Genomic DNA, 20,930 nt, shown 5'->3' with positions numbered 1-20,930 from the left:
AATGTACGTGTACCCGCGGTCTACGATACTGTAGTCGTAGAGTTTGTGCGTGTGAGTGTCGGTGCGTGTGTAGGCGCGTGTAGACGTCGTGAGAAACAGAAAGTGTGCTAGACTAGACTTTATGGCTAGTGCGTCTGCGCGCGCCGTCGAGATGTTCACATACGCAACGCGCAACGGTTAGATATAACGGTTATTAACGGGTTTGTGCCATTGAACTTATAATAAAATGTTTAAAAAAAATATTGATATTGATATTGCGGGAAATAATCAGTAAAACTCCTACTATGAGCGTTTGCAGCTAAAAAATGCCAGTCAGCGCTCGTGACCAAAAACTCCATTTTCTACCTTTTTTTTGTTGCTGGCCAAGTTGATGTGTCATAACAGTTGCTATAGCTCACAATAAGTCATTCCATTAGTTTGAATTCATAAAAAAGATTGTGTGTTCGACAGAAATCAGTAATTTCGATCAGCGCAATCTGTCGGTGGCTCACATCAACTACGATGATTTTGGTAAAAAAAAAGAAAACTGGATAATAATTTTACATGGGGATGGAATGTCTATTCGTATTAATAGTCAAAGATATTACTTAATTATTTTGGTAATAAGCCTTAAACCCGCATAAGATGATTCAGGAAAAACTGTAAGATATCTCTCTGATTTTTTTTTTAGATTAGGTTACGTTTCTTATATTGGCTTCTGTTTGGAGAAATTCTAGCGACCGTGGCACTATATTCGCCCGAAAACCCGACATACGAGTAGTTCTGACCCTATGCGTTAACCGGTGTAAGGTTTAACATGCAATCCCCTCTGTTACTCATGTACTAACAAATTCAAACTTATCAAGCCAATTTAGTGAAATACTGTACTGTCTTATTCCACTTAGTCAGGGACTCATTGGAATTTTTATTTCGTTGGGATCGGATTGAAATTTTTCTTATAAACATAGCATAGGAAATTATTTATTTAATTACGAGTCGAATTCCTTACAAGCATTTACTGGTAAAACATTCTTGGTGACCCAATAAAAGCATCATATACCTGGTGTATGATGGTGCTTGGTGCTTGGTGCCCCTGGTGCCCGGTGACCTGGGCGACCTCAGGACGCTGACCTCTGACCTCCTGCTAAATACTCTCCTCTGCCTCAACCTAGACCTTCATCTTGCTTTATCCGGATCTGCAGACGATCACTGTGAAATATTATAAGAATACTGTTTTGAATATATTACAACTAACCATCTTTGTGGTTATTCTTTGCTACACAGTTTTGCAATAATTAATCTGTATTAATTTTTAACATAAACATAAAATATTATTCAAATCTGGTTGAAAACTGAAAATTCGAGTTGAAAACGCAAGATTAAAATTAGGATCCGAGTTCAAGGATAACTATAAAACTACTATAGTACGTAAATATTTTATGAATTACCAAAAACCATTTAAATTAAAAATCTCTCTCTAAACTGTTGCATAACCAATACTTTTGTATGACTTAAATTTGCATCATGCATTACATTTTATGTTAGAATTACCTTATACTTCAACAATCTAAAATTTGTTTTTAAATTAGTAAAATATATACTTATAAGATACATTTTAGTGAGGAAAATATATCTTTGTCCTGAGGGCGTCAGATCAAATCTTGCCAGTACCAATCAATTAGCTACGTAATAATTATGCAACCCATTTGTCGGAAGCCCATTTTAAGCTGTGGGTTTATATATTTAGAAACAAAGATATAACTTTTCGTGAGGATATTTATTTTTTATTTGAAAATTTTCACTTTCAAAAGTCAAAAATTACAAGGAATACTTTTACCCCTGTTATTATATAATTTACAACATAACCCCTTGTCATTAACAACTACCATTCAAGTTTTATTTCCGATTTATGTAAAACACAATATTTAGACAATATCCGTTGAAAGTGTTATTTTGGAAAAACCTCGACAAAACACTCATCCAAACGGCGCTTAACACTTTGCGTCCCAAATTGTGTTGAATTTTTAATCCCACGGACGAACGGTTTCCCTAATTTATTGTGTTATCGCCCTTTGTCGTGTATATTTTTTAAAACGCCATCAGGATTTTGTCGATGTGCAGGAAGCAAACAAAAGCATCGATGGCTTTGCTTTTGAAAGAAGTGAAAACTTCAAAAAGTGTAACACCGTCCAGTACTAATAGTAGTTATAGGTGTTGGTTAAAACTCATACATTTGTGAAAACATTTTGTTGAGACTGAATACGTATAGTGTATTAAATAAGTTGAAGGCACAGCTGGTTAGTGTTTGGATAGTGAAACTTCTCTTATGAATCCATGGTTCAAATCCAGCCAATCGCCAATAGTTTTTTTTGGCGACGTGATAATGTCGTGGTACCCAATGGTTTAATTTCTCTATATAAAAAAATCTTAATCTAAAATCCACTCAACATTTATTTATTGTAAACTTCACAATTATAAGGAATTCCACGAAAATCTTGCCTAAAACAGATTAACATATCAATTGTAAACCCCAAACAGCAAATTTTAGTATAACTTTAATGACAATCACATTAAAATTTTCTTTATGAAAACGAAACCAAAATTAATTTTGGCAGTACAAAAAGCCCTTCTAACATGACACACTGTAAGGACGCCACAAGTGTAGACTAAAGCCAAATCCCTCAAAGTCCAGGGCAGATGACCACCTGGGTAGGATTACTTTAATCTACGACGGCGCAGGCATTTTAATTAGCATGGAGCCTTTGGGTTACAATCGATATGTCCATGTAGTACACCTTTTGCAGCACGCTCTTGGCGGTCTCTGCCAAAATTATATCTCTGAGATTGTTCTAAATATCTAAATTCCCCTCAACAAAATTTATAAAATATTTACCCCACAATACGGTGTATTGTATCAACTAAATAATTTGCTCAGAACAATTTTGACAAATATTTATTCCATGATTTGTTTTATTCCAATCAATGTCAAAAGATACATAAAAATATGATAGTGTCCTACAATTTGTCTTAATCAATCTTATAAAAAAACTTTAAATCAAGAACAGTTTTTCTTGAATGTCTCAATAACCTCAAAACAATTATCGGTATAAAAATATGTATGTATCCTACGGTTTGTCGAGAACATCTAAATATATCTCACAACACAGGCATTCAAATATGAATATGAAATTTGAATCTCTTTATCGTAAGAGTATCACACAGCAAAGCTTAACGTATGAATTTGTCCGACCGTTTCCGTTAAAAGTCAATACATATCGCATCGGAAGTTATTTCTGGAACGACAAATTCCCACAATTGGAACAAAAAATCCCATATCAAAAGAAAACCCGGCTTTCTCCTTTACCGCACTCCACATTTTCATATACCAAGACTCGCGCCCTTAACTGATTCAGTTTTTCTCCCCTTTCATTTTTTATAAAGAACGTGTTTATTGCCCATTTACCCTCCCCCCTTACCCACTTACCCTGTTGCTCTCGAATGTTTATGTATAAGCCTTTTTAAATCGCTTTTATAAATTTCTAAACGTGTAAAGGGTGTTTTATTATTAAGGATGTTTTACGCGGGGTCTTCCTTATTTAGCTTGTTCAATTATTTAAAATAAAATATTGGCCTTAACTTAGTTAAACTTTATTACTTCAGTATTCAGTTGTCAGTACATTCGAAATGTTATCAGGCGTAAAACAAAATCTTTGACGGAAAATAACTATAATTAATGAATAATCATTACAATATTGAAAAACTGAGGAATATAAATACACGTAAAAAGATAATTGATTTTAAAATTATGACCGAAGTTAACCTCATTTACGCTGCCATACTTTAATACCTAAGGTACTTTTTAAGCTGCTGAAGTTTAGTAATCCACAATGAAATATTTGCTTACCTTATTCGATGCAGTTCTACTGTATTTGGAATTCCTACTAGAAGTAAATTCTTAGATGTTTTCCTCCAAACTTAATTTTTCCAATTCATCACTAGGGGAAAATGAAAAATCGCCACGAAGATTAGGAAGTTATCAAACACTTTGAAAAATTTCTTAGGTTACGATGGATATTGATGTGGATAAATTTACATAAATATTATTGCCAGGCACTTCACTGCATTCACTTAATTGCATTCATTGCTAAAACCGAATTTTATAGATGAATCTAGCAGTTTGAGTTTAAATATTTTATCCAAATCCCGCCAATCACCAATTTTGGTATAAAAACTTCAACCTGGTGGTTCGAGCCCATATACTTGTTCACATGTCAAGTAAAAGTTAGCGGTTTATTACAAACCGTTTTTCCCGGATTCAAGACTTACTTCCATAAGCCATACGATAATATTGATGGTAACTGCCAAATAATTTCCGAACCCTCTCTCCTCTCTCATCCCCAATGTCTTGAAGCGGACTCTGTCCAGTCCAGTACACGGGTCAGCCCCTTCAATGTTTCTCGTAGGCAATGCTCCAAACACGCCTATCTGCCATTAACATCTCACTAACTGCAGGCGCTGGACTACGAGAACAATGAATGTACGCTCTGTGTTTACTTTCATTTAAATTTTGTTTATAACTTGTTTATAGTGTCCCACTACAGTGACTAAAAAATGAATCAGTTAATATTGGTGGTGCTCTTAAATACATGCCTCTTAGAGATTTGTCATCCTTATGGTTATCTGAAGACATTTTTTAGTTTTTTTTTACATTCGTGATTTGTTGTTATTTTACTTGCCTTAAACTAACTATTACCATATACTACCAAGTACATATTTATCGTAGGAACTGTGCTGTTTTTACGTATGTGTTTTGACTGTATGTAAGGTGGGCTGGACACGAATCTGCTTGTCAAAACACACTGCAAAATTTTATTAAAAAACTTAGTTGTTAAAGAACATGAAACAATCGTTAAACTATTCCCTCGACTTTTAATGATAAGTTGTATACTTATATTGTTTAAAGCCAACTATTTTAATTTTGTCAAGGTAGGAAAACATATGAACAAAATAATTACATTCATATAAGTAAGTTTGACAATTAATGACGTATGTATGAGAATGGTACGAAACAATTTCAACGCGAAACAAAATTATTCATAGGACAAATAACTTGTGTTGGTAAATTTTAAAAAATCGTAAAATAAATCATGTGATTTACAAATGTATTATTGGAATATTCCACCTAATTAAGGCAAATTGTGATTTTATGATTTTAGACATGCCCTAATGCTTAACCCATTTTTAAATATTCGCTGTTTAAACAACATTACAGTGAAAAGGGACCGTAAGAAACATTTAAATTGAAAGAATCCCATAAGTTTTTCCGAAAGTCAAGTAGAATCAAATAAATTACAGTACCCTACACAAACAGCTGTTTCTATTAGAGTTGCAAATATTTCCCAGGCTCCCCGGACACTGTGATGAATAGACCGGAATTTTCAACTAGGCACAGACTAAGAGAAAACTTTTACCGGGGAAAGTCGATACGACACTAATGCGGTTAATATATAATAATGTGAAGTAGGCGGAATGAAGACGAATGCTGCTCTGTGGAACACCCTGTAATGTGTAATGTATCTACTAGTGCGATAGAGATATACCGCCTCTGACCTCTCTATTTTTCTCTCTCTCTATCTCTCTCTAGCTAGTTTGTGTAATGGCGTTATAGTTGTATTCCAAGAAGTAGGTACAATTGTTAAGTAAGTTAAGTATGATAACTTAATTGTTAAGTATGAGCATAGATCAATAATACATTATTTTCTCTTATGGGTCAGCTAAATACAATTTTAAGGATGGTATCCGTCTGTGAAGATATCGTTGTGATGTTTTAAATTTAATTATTTTTGTTACTGTTATTTAAACGATTTCCACCAATTAAAAACGTCATCTTTTTTCATTTTCACTTTCACTTTTATTAAAATCAATCCTCAAATCATAAAATAACATGTAATCGATATAAACTCCACATTATCTACTTATTCTCTCTCCAAAAATTCAATTGTATGGTTACCTTTATAAAATTACAAGCCAAAATAGTATATGAAATCAAAAGAAATCTGCTGAAGGACCATTTTAGTCGCAAATACGTAATAAAACTTTTGTCTACTTCTTCACCCGAAATACATTATATTGTTTCCTAAACTTTATGATTTTACAAGTAACAATTTTTTTTTAGCTGTAGCTAAGCTCAACTGTGAAATGAACTCTAGAACTTACTAAACAACATTATTTGAACCCAAAGCTGTCGAAGAATATTTCGGGTGCGAACACGCTTGAAACTTTTGAGTGATAAGAATAAAATTGGATTGTGGGCGCCCTAGTGTTGATTGTATGCGCGTGTGTAAGTTAAGGGTAGCACCCTCCGTGACACATCGCCCCCCTCTCAAAAAACGTATCATTGTAAGTATAGAAACTTTTACACACTCGTCACTTATGATCGTCTCACATTGTACATTCCAAGACTCTCGGCGCCTGACAGAAATGACACTGGTTAAGCAAACAGCTGATTTACATCGTCATTAAACATTTGATTCGACGATCAGCTGAGTACCATTGTTGTCTTCCCGATTGTCTTCGCGTTATGACTTATTCATCTTTTCCTGTCGCCATGGAATTAAGTGATCTGGCCACTCATAGAAATCAGCTGTTAATTGGATAATCAGCTGTACACATCAATCTCTGTCATTTCGGAGCAGCTGGTTTTTCAAATTTTGGCATTTAATAATATGTTTCATGAATACTAAACATCTTTAAATTTAGATAGTGAATACTAAATGCTGAGTATTCTGTTCTAAACGTCTAAACAGTTTCTGATTCGTTGTGTAGCAAAACGTTGGATTATGATAAGGAATATTTAAAAACTGGATGAGTTCCTTACCTCCCGAAACGTATGTACGTAGTAAAACACTTAGGAATAGGAAAAGTCCACGTGTTTACCTTAATATTGAAACACTCATTCTTCCCAATAAAGAACATAAAAGCAGAAATCTAAATCCTAGCATATTTTCCTAAATAAACTCGAAACTATAACTTCTTCATTTACCCCGCCCATTCTAGGATCAAAGAATATCAATTCGATTACAATATATAACACATTGTTTCATTACACAATACTTACACGGAAACATCAGTTATCCAACAAGCTTATTAAGGTTATGTTTGGGCCGTGCCATTTCGGCACAATCAGCAACACCTATCTGTTCTATCAGCTGTTCCATGTTCGATCAGCTGTTTGGCAACTTCGTCAGCTGATTAGGTTGAGCAGCTGATAAGCCACCTCCCGCCGCGAACAGACGTAAATAAAGGCGGGAGTGAGCGAATGGCATTTAGAGGCCCAATCATACAGCTTTCTCTAGACGATTGGTTGATTTAAGCCCCAAATTGCCAAATCTTCCTGTAACCATGAACCACGGGGACAAATTGGAAGTAAACATGGGGAAAGTTTCTTTTTGTTATCTCATTGTAATGTTTGAGAATTGATTGAGGGTTTTACGCGTTGAAACAGTGTAATGCACCCACGAAGGTAATTTGGTATACTGACTGTGTATGATATAGGGAGAGTTGGTTTAAACGAACGTTGAGATTTGTATTTCGTAAAAAAAGCTTGATCTTTGTTGGTTGTGTCAATTATAAAAATCAAAAAGGAATGTATTCAATTAAGTTTTCCAGCACGCAAGTGAATGGGTTCGTAGTATACATATTCACAGACCACAGCCAAAACTCAACAAGAATTGCGTGTAAGAACTTTCCACGACAGGAGTATTTACAATCAACTCTCCATTATGCACTGTAAGCTTTTAGAGAATTAAGAAACATTGTGTTGTTATGTCTGCTAAAGAAATGGTTGTAGGTAAACATTGCAAACTTAAGTAGGTAAACTAGTAGTGTAAACGGACGAAAGACAAAAATGATAGCTTATGAACAATTGAAAGATAAAATCTAACCAACTATTTAAAAAAATCAAAGGGATAATTAGCTATATTACAATCTCCAGTAGATACCATCTTACAAAATAAAGTAAATAAACTAATGATGATCCAAGAAATAGTCTACAGCATCACAAACTGAAGGAGTAAAACTAGTAATCTGATTAAGATCAAGGGAATAGTTTGCTTCATTACCATTTATAACTCAAGAGAATGAACTGATGAAGATCCAACAGAATTATTTTGCGTATAAATATGACAGAACCATAAGACAGATCTGCACTCCTCTCAACTAATAAGGGGTTGTCACGATGCTGATGTAATTATTTTTGGGCCCATGTGGCCAAAATGAGCGGGGCTGAAACCTGGGGTAGGAACTGGGGCGTTTGGATTACTCAGAAAATAATTACTTAGATGACCAAAACGTGAAAATGTTATCCGAATCGTAGCATTGATTGTGGAATACACTGCCACACGTCAATATACACAATTTTCATGTGTGTCTTTCCATTGAACAAAAACACTTTTGATCCAATTATTTGACATTTTGCACAAAGTTAATGTACTGAAGATATATTTATTTTCTCCACACAATATTTTTACACTTCCAACGCTTAGTTATACACTTAGTTAGTAATAGAACACTATGGAGTTATCTTTGTCATAGGCGATACCATCAATTAAAGAGACTTATATAAGTTTACTGTTTCTTTGTTTTTTTAGGATCATTGGAGAAATTATTTTTACAGTTGTGAACCATGGTTGAAGCTACATGTAATAAAAAAAAGCTTTTTTCACCCAAACGCAGTAAAATCCAATAACAAATAATCAGTCATTCTCAAATTACAAATCTTCTTCTTGACTTTCGTTTCTTGCTATCTGAGTTGTTTAAAATCCGAACCCTACAGATATTAATCTACTTAGAGGGTCTTGAAAGGGATTTTATAAAAGAATAGAAGGGTTAGAGAATCGATGTAAGAGTGACACTGGGTCTGCGAGGGCTCAAAATCGGCTTGAGAGATCAATCGAAGAAGAGGAAATCGATGGAAGGTTAAAGAGAACGATTGCGTTTCAAAAATACTACAGTGGGACTTTGTCATTCAGGAAATCGTTATACTAAGCTGGTAAATTGGTTGAAAATGTAGAAAATTAGCTTGAAAATTTTTTCTCCAATAGAAAGAAAGTTCTCAGTTAGATAGGTTGGTATTATATTGTAGCTAAATAACGACTAGATCAGGCATTCTCAGGTCAAAATAGTTATATTATTGATGGTAAGCTGTAGACTTGATTTAAATGAACCTTTATGATACTTATAAAGAGGAATTAATTTGTAGTCAATTCGTAATTTGTTTACTCAAAACTGAAAATGTTGCTCAATTAATTGCATAGAGTTCGCATAATTCTTTGCGCGCAATTGGATTATTCTAAATATCTATACTTGTTTCAATATAAAATTAATCTAAACCTAATTGTAACTAAAATAGAGAAATTATTTCAGTAAAAATAAAAAAAGTTATTGAATTGGAGTTCATCACAATAGAAGGTTCAATTTCTTAATTGAATGCATCCAAAATTTAGTTGAGATTTTTACATGGGCTCTCATGACTAAATAAACAATTTTAACGAAACTTCACGTGGACTTTCCAAAATCATACATCAATGAATCTATTTTAATTTCTTTTTAACGCAACTTTAGTAGCATACTTACGGAATTGCCAATAAAGCGTGCCACTTTATGTTTTCGGCGCAAATCATAATCGCATCCAAGTCAAGATTTCACTTAGCGTCCATAGCATTATGTAGCCGATTTTACGACAAGTGTTTGCGTTTGTATGAAGGCTCCAAAAAGCAGACCCTTGTTAGTGAAAGTGTCAAAACACAGGATATCGCCTAAAACAACCTCCAAAAGTGAGCATCAATTGCCTAAACATTTATGTCCGTTCGTTTTAAAGATTACATAGCCAAGGTTTACGATTTTATGCTTTTATCATTCTCTTGTCTGCGTTTCGTCTTAACTTTTGATGCATTTTCGTTTTGAAAAAAGTGCAGTGGCTTACATAACTGGCTTCGGTATCGGGAGGATGCAATTCAAACAGGTTTTCTCGACAGGCGCTTTTCGTTTTTTCCTCAAAGGTGAACATTTATGCTTGACGTGGGCTCCGAACCACCGGGTTATGGAATTATTTGCGTGACTAAAACCATTGGGGAATAGTAGGATTTGAACCAGAAGTCCTGTGATAGACTAGGAAAATGATGGATCACAAAAGGTTGCAAAATGTCTGGTAGGTCATCAAATGCAATGAATCCAAGGTTATGTTAAGACCTTCTTCTTAAGAAGGTAGTTCAGAAATTCTTATTATTATAAGTTGCGATAGATTACGACGTAATCTATTTGCATTTTATAAATCCTAACATTTATTCAAACTAAACTTTAAAATTGGACCTAAACTATATGTAAACCTAACATAGCTTAACCTTTACTCTAAACGATAGAACCTCACTAGCAAGTATTCACGGGGCTTATTAAATAAAACTTGTTATCAAGGTTGACTTCTTATCGAGGTTTGCAATAATTTTTGATGAGGGCAACTTATTCTTTGTATCAAGAGTGCATGCTATTGAGGGCATTTTGTTATAATTAAGGTTAAAACCCAACCTAAATGAACCTAACATTTATTCCTACGAGAATAAACACGACGCAAGCAAGATCATGAGGTTTTTATTGTTCTCTTCCCAACAATTGACCCGCAAGTAACTTCATGCCATTGTTTGTCCCTTGTTTGAGAAGCCCTTCCAGAGTCAATGAGCCCTGAGATAAGACTTTGTATTACCTTCCTCCAGGGCTTCCTAGATCCGCTTCCGCTCTGGCACTTGTACAGATTGTCTTGGATCTTCTTGACCAATGATTTGTGTTGCATAATTGTCGATCAAATGGAACTCCTAGAGCTTGAAAGATATATAAAAGGAAAAATCACCTTTGGTGATTGAGCGTCTGACAAAGATGTCAGAAACGAAATCATGAAACGAACTTATCGATGACTTAATTTAGATAGAAGAGAGTATTGAGGAATAAACGAAGGAACCCATTACGCATGTTTACTTATTGAACCATCAGGAATGCCTTTGAAAATAATTAACTTTATTATATCATTGTAATTTGAGCTATTATTGTGGAAATTTTGCTTTTCAACAATACCTTATTCTGTCCCCAAGTAATAAAAAGCCTAAACATTACAACATTTGTATTTAATCTCGGATTGGGTTCCAGATCCCGACCCGTCGTGAAAACCTGTTTACTACTAATCGTAAAAAGAAGATTGCAACAAGCTCTCAAATAATACCATCACTAAAACACATTTCAAACAAGAAATTATAGGACTACTAGCAGAGTACCCGTCCTTCGTACGGGCATAGATGAAGTAATATGATGGCGTTTATTTATACTATGGTATAAAGTTAGATCATGCTTCCCTCGATAATTCACAAAAGTAAACAATGACCTATAAAACGTATGATAAATGTTAGGATAGGTTAGGTAAGATGAAGGTAGGTTGAGCCTAACGAAATTAAACCATAGCCTATTTACGATGACAAGGGGAGAAGCAGAATGATAAATCTTATTTGTTTCCAAAGAGAAGTCCTTGCAACTAAAAATTTCAATTTCCAAACAACAGTTCCACTCCCAACATCACACATACAGCTTATTCATAATACGACCCTACCCAGTGGCACCGCTAATACAATTTGCGACTTCCCCCAAAAACATCCCTTCTCCTCTCCCCTCCCAGACGCGATTCATTTCCTGATGTTTTATCTCCCTCGATTTGTGGTCTTCCTCACCGCACGACGACAATAAACAGATTTAACAAGCTCTTCTTTTTATTTTCGCTCCGCGCTCCTTTTTTCAAAGGTGACAGTCTGCAGATTTGTTTGTTAAACAGTTCAAGATGTTCAGATGTTGACTTGTTTTGTTTGTCTGGGATCAGGTTATTTGACAACGAATGGAAATATCTCATGCTTGGTGTTGAACTTTGAGGTGGCACTTTGGGTTGTGACGAAAATAAAATAAAACTATTTGATTGAAAGGATTCACCTTTTAATTTGTTTCTTTGCTTCACCAACCACTCTTGACATTAAACTTAGAATCTAAGAACTGACCTTTATCAAACTCCCTGCTTTTAGGTCATTTTTTTTTTAATTTGTTTATGTATTTTGATCTTGGGCTTGGGGGGGGGCTTGTGATTTTACGTGTATCATGTCAAGAAAAGCAATGGATTATCCGATACCATTTAAAATTAGTACGTTTTATCCTTACGTGTGCTTACTCAATCACCTGAAATCATGGGAGAGAAAATAAACTCAAGTGGAACAGATGGATGTCAATTTAGCATTTTTCTAATCAATCAGATTTTTACAAATTTTAATTTTCGCTCAAAGAAGTTTCAAGAATTGCATATGTATTTTTATGACTATACCACGTATATCATGCATACTATACAAACATTAAGTTTATTTAGTCAATGGAATTATGCTGAACAGAGAACTGTTTCACGGCTATTTTAATGAGGTTATGTTAGGGTTATATAAATTACTTGGTTAACAAATAAATTAGCCTGCAGAATTAAATGACTAACTTTAGTGGAATAGTAATTAGTATCTCACTCTATATTCTGTGCTTACACAGCCGAAAATATGATGCTAATTTAATTTGTCAAGTATCTACTCGTCCAATACAGCATCCTCGTGAGTCATTGCCCGGGTGTTGGCACCTCCGATTACACCCCCGGCGGGCCCGGAACAATCCCGCCAAAAGTTCGCCCCGGGTCACGTGATCTCTGGGAAATATGATTGCGCGGGAAAGTAATTTTCCCGCCGAGGCGCTGCCATTGGGCCAATCTGCATCACATTTGCGATTCGCGACGCCGATAAGCGACGAATCGCCTGTTTCGCGACAGACTCCATCTTCGCGCGACATCCGAGGTGAAACAAGGCTGTAATTTGGCTATACTGGGCTATAACTTGAGTGTATTGGGTAGTAGATTGGGTATACTGGGCTGTAATTGGGATATACTGGGTTGTTAATTGGGTATGAAGGGCTGCAAGTAGGATATACTGGGTTGTAAATTGGATATAATGGATTGTAAGCTGCTTAAACTGGGTTGTTAATGGGGTATACTGTGTTGTAAGTTTATGCGAAACCGAATTCTAATGGATTTCCAGAAGAGCTTAACTTAACATAACATTTTAACGTACAGTATCATATTAATAAATGGTCATGGCTAAAGAGTAAAGAATTAGCTGACGTTAGGCAGTAACGAAGCTACGCTACACAGATCATCAAACTTCCATACTTTCTGCATTCATATTTTGTCTGCGTCATTGTCTCACGGTAATGGCAATCTTCCAACAAGCGTTTGTAAAGCAAGGTTTTAAAAACTGAAAACTGCCTACATATCTCACAACCAATACACATAAATACTCAACAAGTTCGCCACCGAATTTCAAATCCAAACGAACTCATCACTCGGTTATCATTTTCAATTTGACAATGCAACAACAATCGTCACACTCGTTTCCACCGATTTTGAGAGTTGAATTGGAATTGCGGAAAACCGAGGTGAAACCCCGCAAAAAGCGACGAGCAAATGTAGATCACAAAAATGCAATCGGTCAGGTGATTGGACCGGAGGGCTAATAAAGCCCAGTTTTGCAACAATTTGACGCCTCCCCCCACGCTCTGCTTTGCCCTCTTTATTATTAAAAACCACAGCTTGCGTTGATTTATAACAGCGACATGTCTTTTGTCGGGCATGTGACCTTTATTAGGGGTGGAAATTAATTATAAGGGAGGGTCGTGATAATTAGGATGAGGGAGGCTAGTTTTTGACGGAGTTCGGATCTTGTTGCCAATATGGTTTATGTTTCTTGTTCTGTACTTATTTGTATATTTAGTACCTTTTGGATTAATTTTTGATACTTAAAGATACGTATGACCAGTCTTCACTCAAGTATAACGTCAATCTAGTTGAATAAACATTTCATAGAGTGTGTTGTTGAAATGCTATACACTTTTGGGTAGCCAGTAGTGTGTTTTATTAAAGTTTTCAATATTTTAAACTAAATTATTCAACAACATTAACTTACTTACATGTTATAATTATTACTGTTGTTATTTATAGAGGTTATGGTATCGTACAGAGTTCAACGGGAAATAGAAATATACTCGTTTTGTAGTTACGATGGGCAATATAAGTCAATACCGGCTCATAGTAGGCCTAGTGTCCAAGAGACAGATTTAAAAGAACGGAAACATGATGTAATTTGTTTTGTAGATTTTCCAATCGGTGTTATCAATGTTATCTCTAGAGTTCAAGCTCTATTCGAACCATCCTTCCCTTTTATTATAAAAAAGCTTAGTCGTTGTACTTTCAGCGAAAACGAATATAAATAAAACCTCTACGTCATATTATCTTGGTAAATTGTTAACTGTAATGTTTTTGCGTTAAAATTGCACGTGTTATATGTATGAATATTCTTGCCTTCTGTTTCATTTAGCTAATCGATGTGTGCATTAGTTTTTGCATTTGTTACAAATTACCATACATAAAAGCGTAGTTAGTCCATTTCCACGTAAACATAACACATAGCTAATATATTCTGTCAGTTTCTATTAGGGGTGACCAGTGAATTTTAACCCAGTGCATACCCTAACTCTTTTTTTGCTGTCGTATACATGTACAAAAACCACCAAAGTGATTATAGGCGTAATCACTTAAGATTAAAGGTGGATTTTAGAAGAATAGATTAAAGGTGTAATCAAACTTTACTATCCAAGTAACTTTTCCTCTTGTTTGCTAATTACAAAACTTTCCACTCTTTGGTGGTTTTTTTGCAACAATGACAAATTATATAGACAGCTGATTAAAGAAGCGAAATGTTTAATTCAACAATCAAACTTTACCTGAGACAAATGAATTCACAAAAACATCGCGGATTGTGGAAAGGGTTTTGAGATTATTAAAATAATAAGTCTTGATCGAGTTTTGAGCGAGAGTTGAGTAAGAACTTTGTTGAGACTGATTTGGTTTGTTGATTCTCAAGTCTTTGTAATTTTGTAACTTGGTGGAAATTACTTTTAAAAGTAATGAGGGTACAAATTTTGTTTGGTCTGGGATTCAAGTGTACATTTTTAATATGCATGACTCTTCTTAGGTTTGGTGCTCGAAGCGTTAGTTTGAGAAAAGATCTTGTTTAAAAATTTTCACCTAAAAGTTTGATTTGTATTTATGTTTCATCGATTGTGTTTGCAATTAAATTTTTTAAACTAAAATCAGTTACAGTATGGTGGATTTGTTTGAGTGTGGACATCTTTGTCTGTAGTGTGACTAACATCAGTTTAAATATTATCATAGGGGTCGTTCTTTCAATTTATATTCAACCACAGTTCCTAAAATAATCCATGGAGCATGGAGTATTCGTACCAAGCTTTGCAATGTGTTGGTCTAATTTTTACTTTAAAATTGAATCAGTCTTTAAAGTATTTTCAAATTTATATTGCACACTGTAAAATTTAATCAAAGAGAAACATTTAACTAGCCATTAGCACAATCGATCGTAACAGAACTTGCAAAATAGAAGAATCATTCAAATACAAATAAAGCTTATAAGATAGATAAAAATGTTTTTAACCAACATTGCCTATTGGATGTCATTGGAAACCCCTATTTACATTACTTTACTGATACATCCTCGGACATGAGTATTCCATTGAATGTAACCATAGTCAAATCTATAACCCTTACTATGCATACACTACTGTTTGACATGAGCACGAATAGTAAACATATTATTTATCACCAAAGACACTCTTACAGTATTACATACTCGTAGCCTACTCTAACATTTAAAGAGTATACATATCAATGCACACCCATACACCGAACAAGCTTCAGATTTTATAATGCGAGTACTTGTATCCAAATTCAATGGTTCTTCATCTGCATGCGATCTCATTACAAATTACATTTCACGCCAGATGCATTGTGGGTCACTGATGCGCCCAGACGCCAGAGGAACGTCGCCGTCGTGACGAGGACCTTGGGGGCGGAGGTCGCTCAAGATGCACATTCGGTTTTTACAGCATTCCAGCAATAATATCTAGTGAGGCTCGACAGAGCATGAACTATTGTCACGGACCGAGCAGAATCTGTTGAAAATGCTAAAGATTCCCAATCGGATTCCTCAGTAATGGCTGATCGCGAGGAATGCCACAAGGTTGTTGGTTCGCTCCGCTGCTCTTTCGGTTAGTTTTGTCAAGTGCGAGGTCTCGGGTTACATTCTAATTTTGGTGTTACAGTACTTTGTTTTAGCATTCTTCTTCTAAAAGTAGAAATTTACTCATATGCGTAAACTGAATTATGTCAATTCAGCAATGTCTCATTGGGCTTACTCTACTTTAGACTAAGATGTTTTTAACATACATAAATTGGACTTCGTTCAAAATAGACCCAAGTATTTTACCAACTAATGGGAACCATTTTTTTTTTTTTACTGTAGGATCTGTTTAAGGTGGTTTTAACTGTTAGAAAGAATGTTACGATAAAATAATCCTAAACATAAAGGATAGGATTTGTGAAGTAAATCCAAAATGCACAACCCTTCATTATATCGTGGCAATTAAATCATACAATTGTTTAAAGAAATTAAATGCAAATATTTATTTATCTAGACAAACTTAGAAAAGCTTTGCATTTTCTTACAGTTGATCTCTACACAATTCGAATAAAACATTTTCGACTTATCTAACAAAGCTTGTACATATAACAAGTGTCCTCCATCCTACCTCTCGTACGTCTTAGCATTTACTACGTACAGTATACTAGTCAAAAATACTAGTACTTGTACATTAGTTGAGTTGTGACAACTATTATTGCAAACTAGACAGTTACAATTATTTTTCGAAACATACAACTTTATTTGGGTTTAAAGCATTACAAGTGGCTTTTATCATTATCATTATCCGATGGGACGCAACGTTGGTGCGTATTTTAACCCAAATATAAGTGTAGAATGTCGTGAGATGACCTGTGTAGCTTTGTTACCGACTAAGAACAGCTGTTTTATCTGTCAGGATCATTTATTTTAAGCCCAATGATGACTTCCAATCTCAGGCCCAGGAAGTTCCTGGGTATAAATCGGTCCAACCCGAATCCAAGGGATGTTAAGCGTGGTGCGTTTTTCAACTTTGTTTACGATATTACTTTGTTCCTTCGGCGACTCGAGGAGTAACATCGGGCCTCGGTTGTGAAAGCTGACGGCGTAATTATCGATTCGAAGGTATATCGTCGGAATATTCATATCTCACCGATTGGAAAGCCTCCGGCACGAAGCCGCAACTTTCTATTTGAATTTGCTGCCTCCGCCGTTCCTCTCCGGCCGAAGGCACCTGTGCGGCAGACGAAAATTACCTTCCTTGATCCACAATGTAGCTTGGACGATATAATGATTAGTTCATACGTCCTTAGTGATGTTTCGTTTACTATAACTCAGTTAAAGATTATTTGAGCTAAAATTATCTTTAGTAGATTGTTGGCTTCTTTCAAAATTCCATTGGCCTTTGCATACTTAAGAATCAAGTAAAACATACATGCAGTATAAGAATGTACTCTATTTAAAACGTTAAGTTAAAAGGGGTGGGATCTGGATGCGAATTTCATGACTGCCTCTGTTTTACAGTTATTTGTGCTATCAACTGAGCCACTCACCTAAATTGTTTTCATTTCAATCAATAATACACTATGTAAATAACTACTTCAACGAACCAACAACGATTTATTTGCCTTATATATTTTTGTTATACGTCACCCAATTTCAGTTAGCGAATAACTATTGTTTTGTAATTGAATATTTTGTGACTCCAAATTATATTTCTAAAATATACTTATATGATACCAAATTGATAAAGGGTTCATAACTTGTAGGTTGGTGATTTCGAGTTGCCAAATATTTAAAGTCTCACATGGTCCATATTATAGATTTTTAATTGTTTAAGCTCCGTCCAAATAAACTTACTCGTGTAGTGGCTTTATTTGCTACCTCTTTAAATAGTGGCATATTTTATGTGACACCTTATTTGTGAATACTAATAAATGAATAATATAGAACCATATACTGCGAGTATTCTTATGTCTACAACTAGTACCTCTGGACCTTTGAGAGTTTAAACACGTTCCTCAACATCGGACGACTCCCATCAATTCATACGAAATTTCAACATACAGCACTTTTACACCTACTACAAAAATTCCCTCTTGTTCCAGATGCTTGCGGTCTCTCGGACGTCTCGCACATAGAAAGCCTTCAGGAGAAGTCCCAGTGCGCCCTGGAAGAATACTGTAGGACACAGTACCCCAACCAGCCCATCAGGTTCGGAAAACTGCTGTTGCGCCTGCCTTCGCTGCGGACAGTCAGCAGCCAGGTGATCGAACAGCTGTTCTTCGTGCGACTAGTCGGAAAAACGCCTATAGAGACGCTGATACGAGACATGCTCTTAAGTGGTAGCAGCTTCAGCTGGCCTTACATGAACTCGATGTGACACAACTTCTGGCGCCAGCTCGCCACCACTTGATAGACTGAGACTTTCGATCGGAAGGACAGTTGACCGCCAGGGCAGTTGTCCGATTGGACAGTTGATCGAAAGTCCAGTTGTCCAAATGTCAGTTGATCGCTCGACACTTCAACGCACTGTTTTGTGCGGGTTGTTGAGACTAACGTTCAACTTGAGATCCACACTCGGCTTCCACAGTACTTATCTCGTACTTAATGAACGGGTATGACATTGTTATTAATGTATAACATTGTTGCTTCAATAAAGTATACAATAAACTACCTAATTTCATAATGATAAACAGTCTAATAATTCGATGTACATTACGATCTATTTTAACTGATTGAATACACAATATTACTACTGTATTTAAGTTTGATTTGAAAATTTACGATGTGGATTTTCGGAAGCCGAATTTTATACCAACGTTTTGTTGAGATCCGATGTAGGTAATGTTTTAACAGATGTGATAGTTTTAGACGATAACTAGGCCTAAGTGTCTGTCTACCATGTACATAGCACTGTATATATGTACTTTAGAGGCAGTGTACGCTAGACCGAATCTGCATTTTCTTTAGTTACTTGTTTAGTTTACAAGTTCTTCTTCTCTGTGCTCTATTTGTTTTCTTTTTGTAGCTTTGTTTTTTCCAAATTTTTGAATTTTTGTGTTAAGAACTCATGTTAGTGCTTACTTGCGTTTGAATAAAATTTAATTTAATATTCATCAATAAAGTCTGATCTGCCAAGAAGTTAAATTTTGGGATAAACATTACATTTAAAATACTTTTGATTCAGAATTAAATTACAGCAGTTTAATACAAAGTTTATATTTGCATTGAAACATGACCACTGCACAATGTTAAGTGACAAAGTTGAGAACATAGATATTATTGTTTGTCGACGTTTGTAATTAAAAAAAAAAAAAAATTGCAAAGACCAGAGCTACAATCAGAGTTCGTATAAAATCGAACTGTTTTGTACATTGCATTATATCTTTGGCTTTATTGTAGTTGTTATTTTTTATTTATTGCTCAACTATTGTGAATAGCAATAATATTAAGTCCACTGTCTGACAGATTCCAAAGCAGTTTTTCTCAATGTGGCGTTTGATATGTGTTTATACTTTTTTTACAGGGGACTTTACTCCTAGACATGAAATTAGCTATGAATTTGAATTATCTAATGCAATAATGTATAATTGTTATTATTCAATGATTTAAATATTTATTATATTAGTATTTTTATAAAAACACAAAAGCAGTGCTGTTTTACTTATTACTCTTGTGGAAGCATAAGTACGTTTAAATTTTTATGGCAGATACTTTGGATTTTAGTCGAAATGATTTATACAATGCCTTAAATTATTCAAGTTTATTTACCAAACGAATGCATTATGAAATAATATGAAAAACATACACTATGTAATAGTTTATTATTTTTGTAATGTAGTTCAGTCTGAAAATATTGTAGCAAAAGTTCAAGCTTTCATAATAGGTTAATAGTATTTGTATCACTGTGTTTTAACAGTCCCTCGTTTAGAGAATTTGTACAATTAAACTGCTCGTTAAAGCAAGCAGGTAAATACAACGAAATAGTTTTGTTACGGTTATCGACCAATGCTGTTTATATTTTAACTAAATATAAAGTCTTGAGTTTATAATTTTGTTTTCAAATGACCACATTGATTGAACAAAGTTGTTGTATAATTGTGAAATCTTAGTGTATAGAGTATTATATACTGTATATTGTATAGTTAAAATTTCTTTTATAAACCACCGAATTTTCTTTGACGAAATATGTTTGTAAATTCGACAAATGTATTTCCTATGTACAGATCATTGAATCGAAAACTGTGTAAAATAATTTCTATGAAAGCCATTCGTTTTATTCATTGTGTCACCCAAATTCTTTCTAGTATATAAGGTATTTTTATTCAAACTAGAGGTCGTCCAGTGGTCGAAAACTTGGCCTAAAATGTGTAATGTACATACTTCTCTATTTTCACCCCACGCTGTAAATAAAACATGGAATTTCTTCGATTTGTTTTGATTTTCTGTTTATATTTTGTTGTTTTTGTCATCATCATGGTGACTCCCTAAGGCCCAGGTAAATCTTTTAAAATTTCAAATTCGTTTTTCGTGATTATTTTTTAGTTTATTTTAATTTATAAAGGGATTCTGCACACCTAAAGGAAAATATCTATCTAACAAACAGTATGCGTAGATTTTCCCTGCTATGCACACGAGCTGAGGAAAAAGGTTTTAAAGAATCCTGTTTGCCTATTAATATATAGACTAGAGGTCGTCCAGTGGTCGACCAAAACTCGAGGTCAAAACTCGACCAAACATTTTTAATGTACAGACTTCTCTATTTTCACCCTGCACTGTAAATGAAATAAGTAATTGGAATTTCTTCCATTT

General features: G+C 34.7%; 1 protein-coding gene across 3 annotated transcripts in view; it reads left to right on the top strand.

Moving 5' to 3' along the window:
- The window catches only part of LOC129003843 (steroid receptor seven-up, isoforms B/C-like), a 118,503-nt gene extending 98,115 nt beyond the window's left edge, over positions 1–20,388 (top strand). For all 3 annotated transcript variants that reach the window (XM_054432167.1, XM_054432166.1, XM_054432165.1), the window contains one exon: positions 18,224–20,388. In XM_054432167.1, the coding sequence (XP_054288142.1) occupies positions 18,224–18,498 (275 nt within the window). In that variant the 3' untranslated portion in view covers positions 18,499–20,388. The remainder of the gene's footprint in view (positions 1–18,223) is intronic.
- The last annotated feature ends 542 nt before the right edge of the window (positions 20,389–20,930 follow it).

The sequence above is a fragment of the Macrosteles quadrilineatus genome, unplaced genomic scaffold (genome assembly GCF_028750875.1).
Source record: "Macrosteles quadrilineatus isolate MER2022 unplaced genomic scaffold, UCM_ALF_1.0 Scaffold_9__3_contigs__length_116548681, whole genome shotgun sequence".
Lineage (NCBI taxonomy): Eukaryota > Metazoa > Arthropoda > Insecta > Hemiptera > Cicadellidae > Macrosteles > Macrosteles quadrilineatus.
Note: the sequence above shows the minus strand (reverse complement) of the source record. Positions and strands in the feature narration are given on the sequence as shown.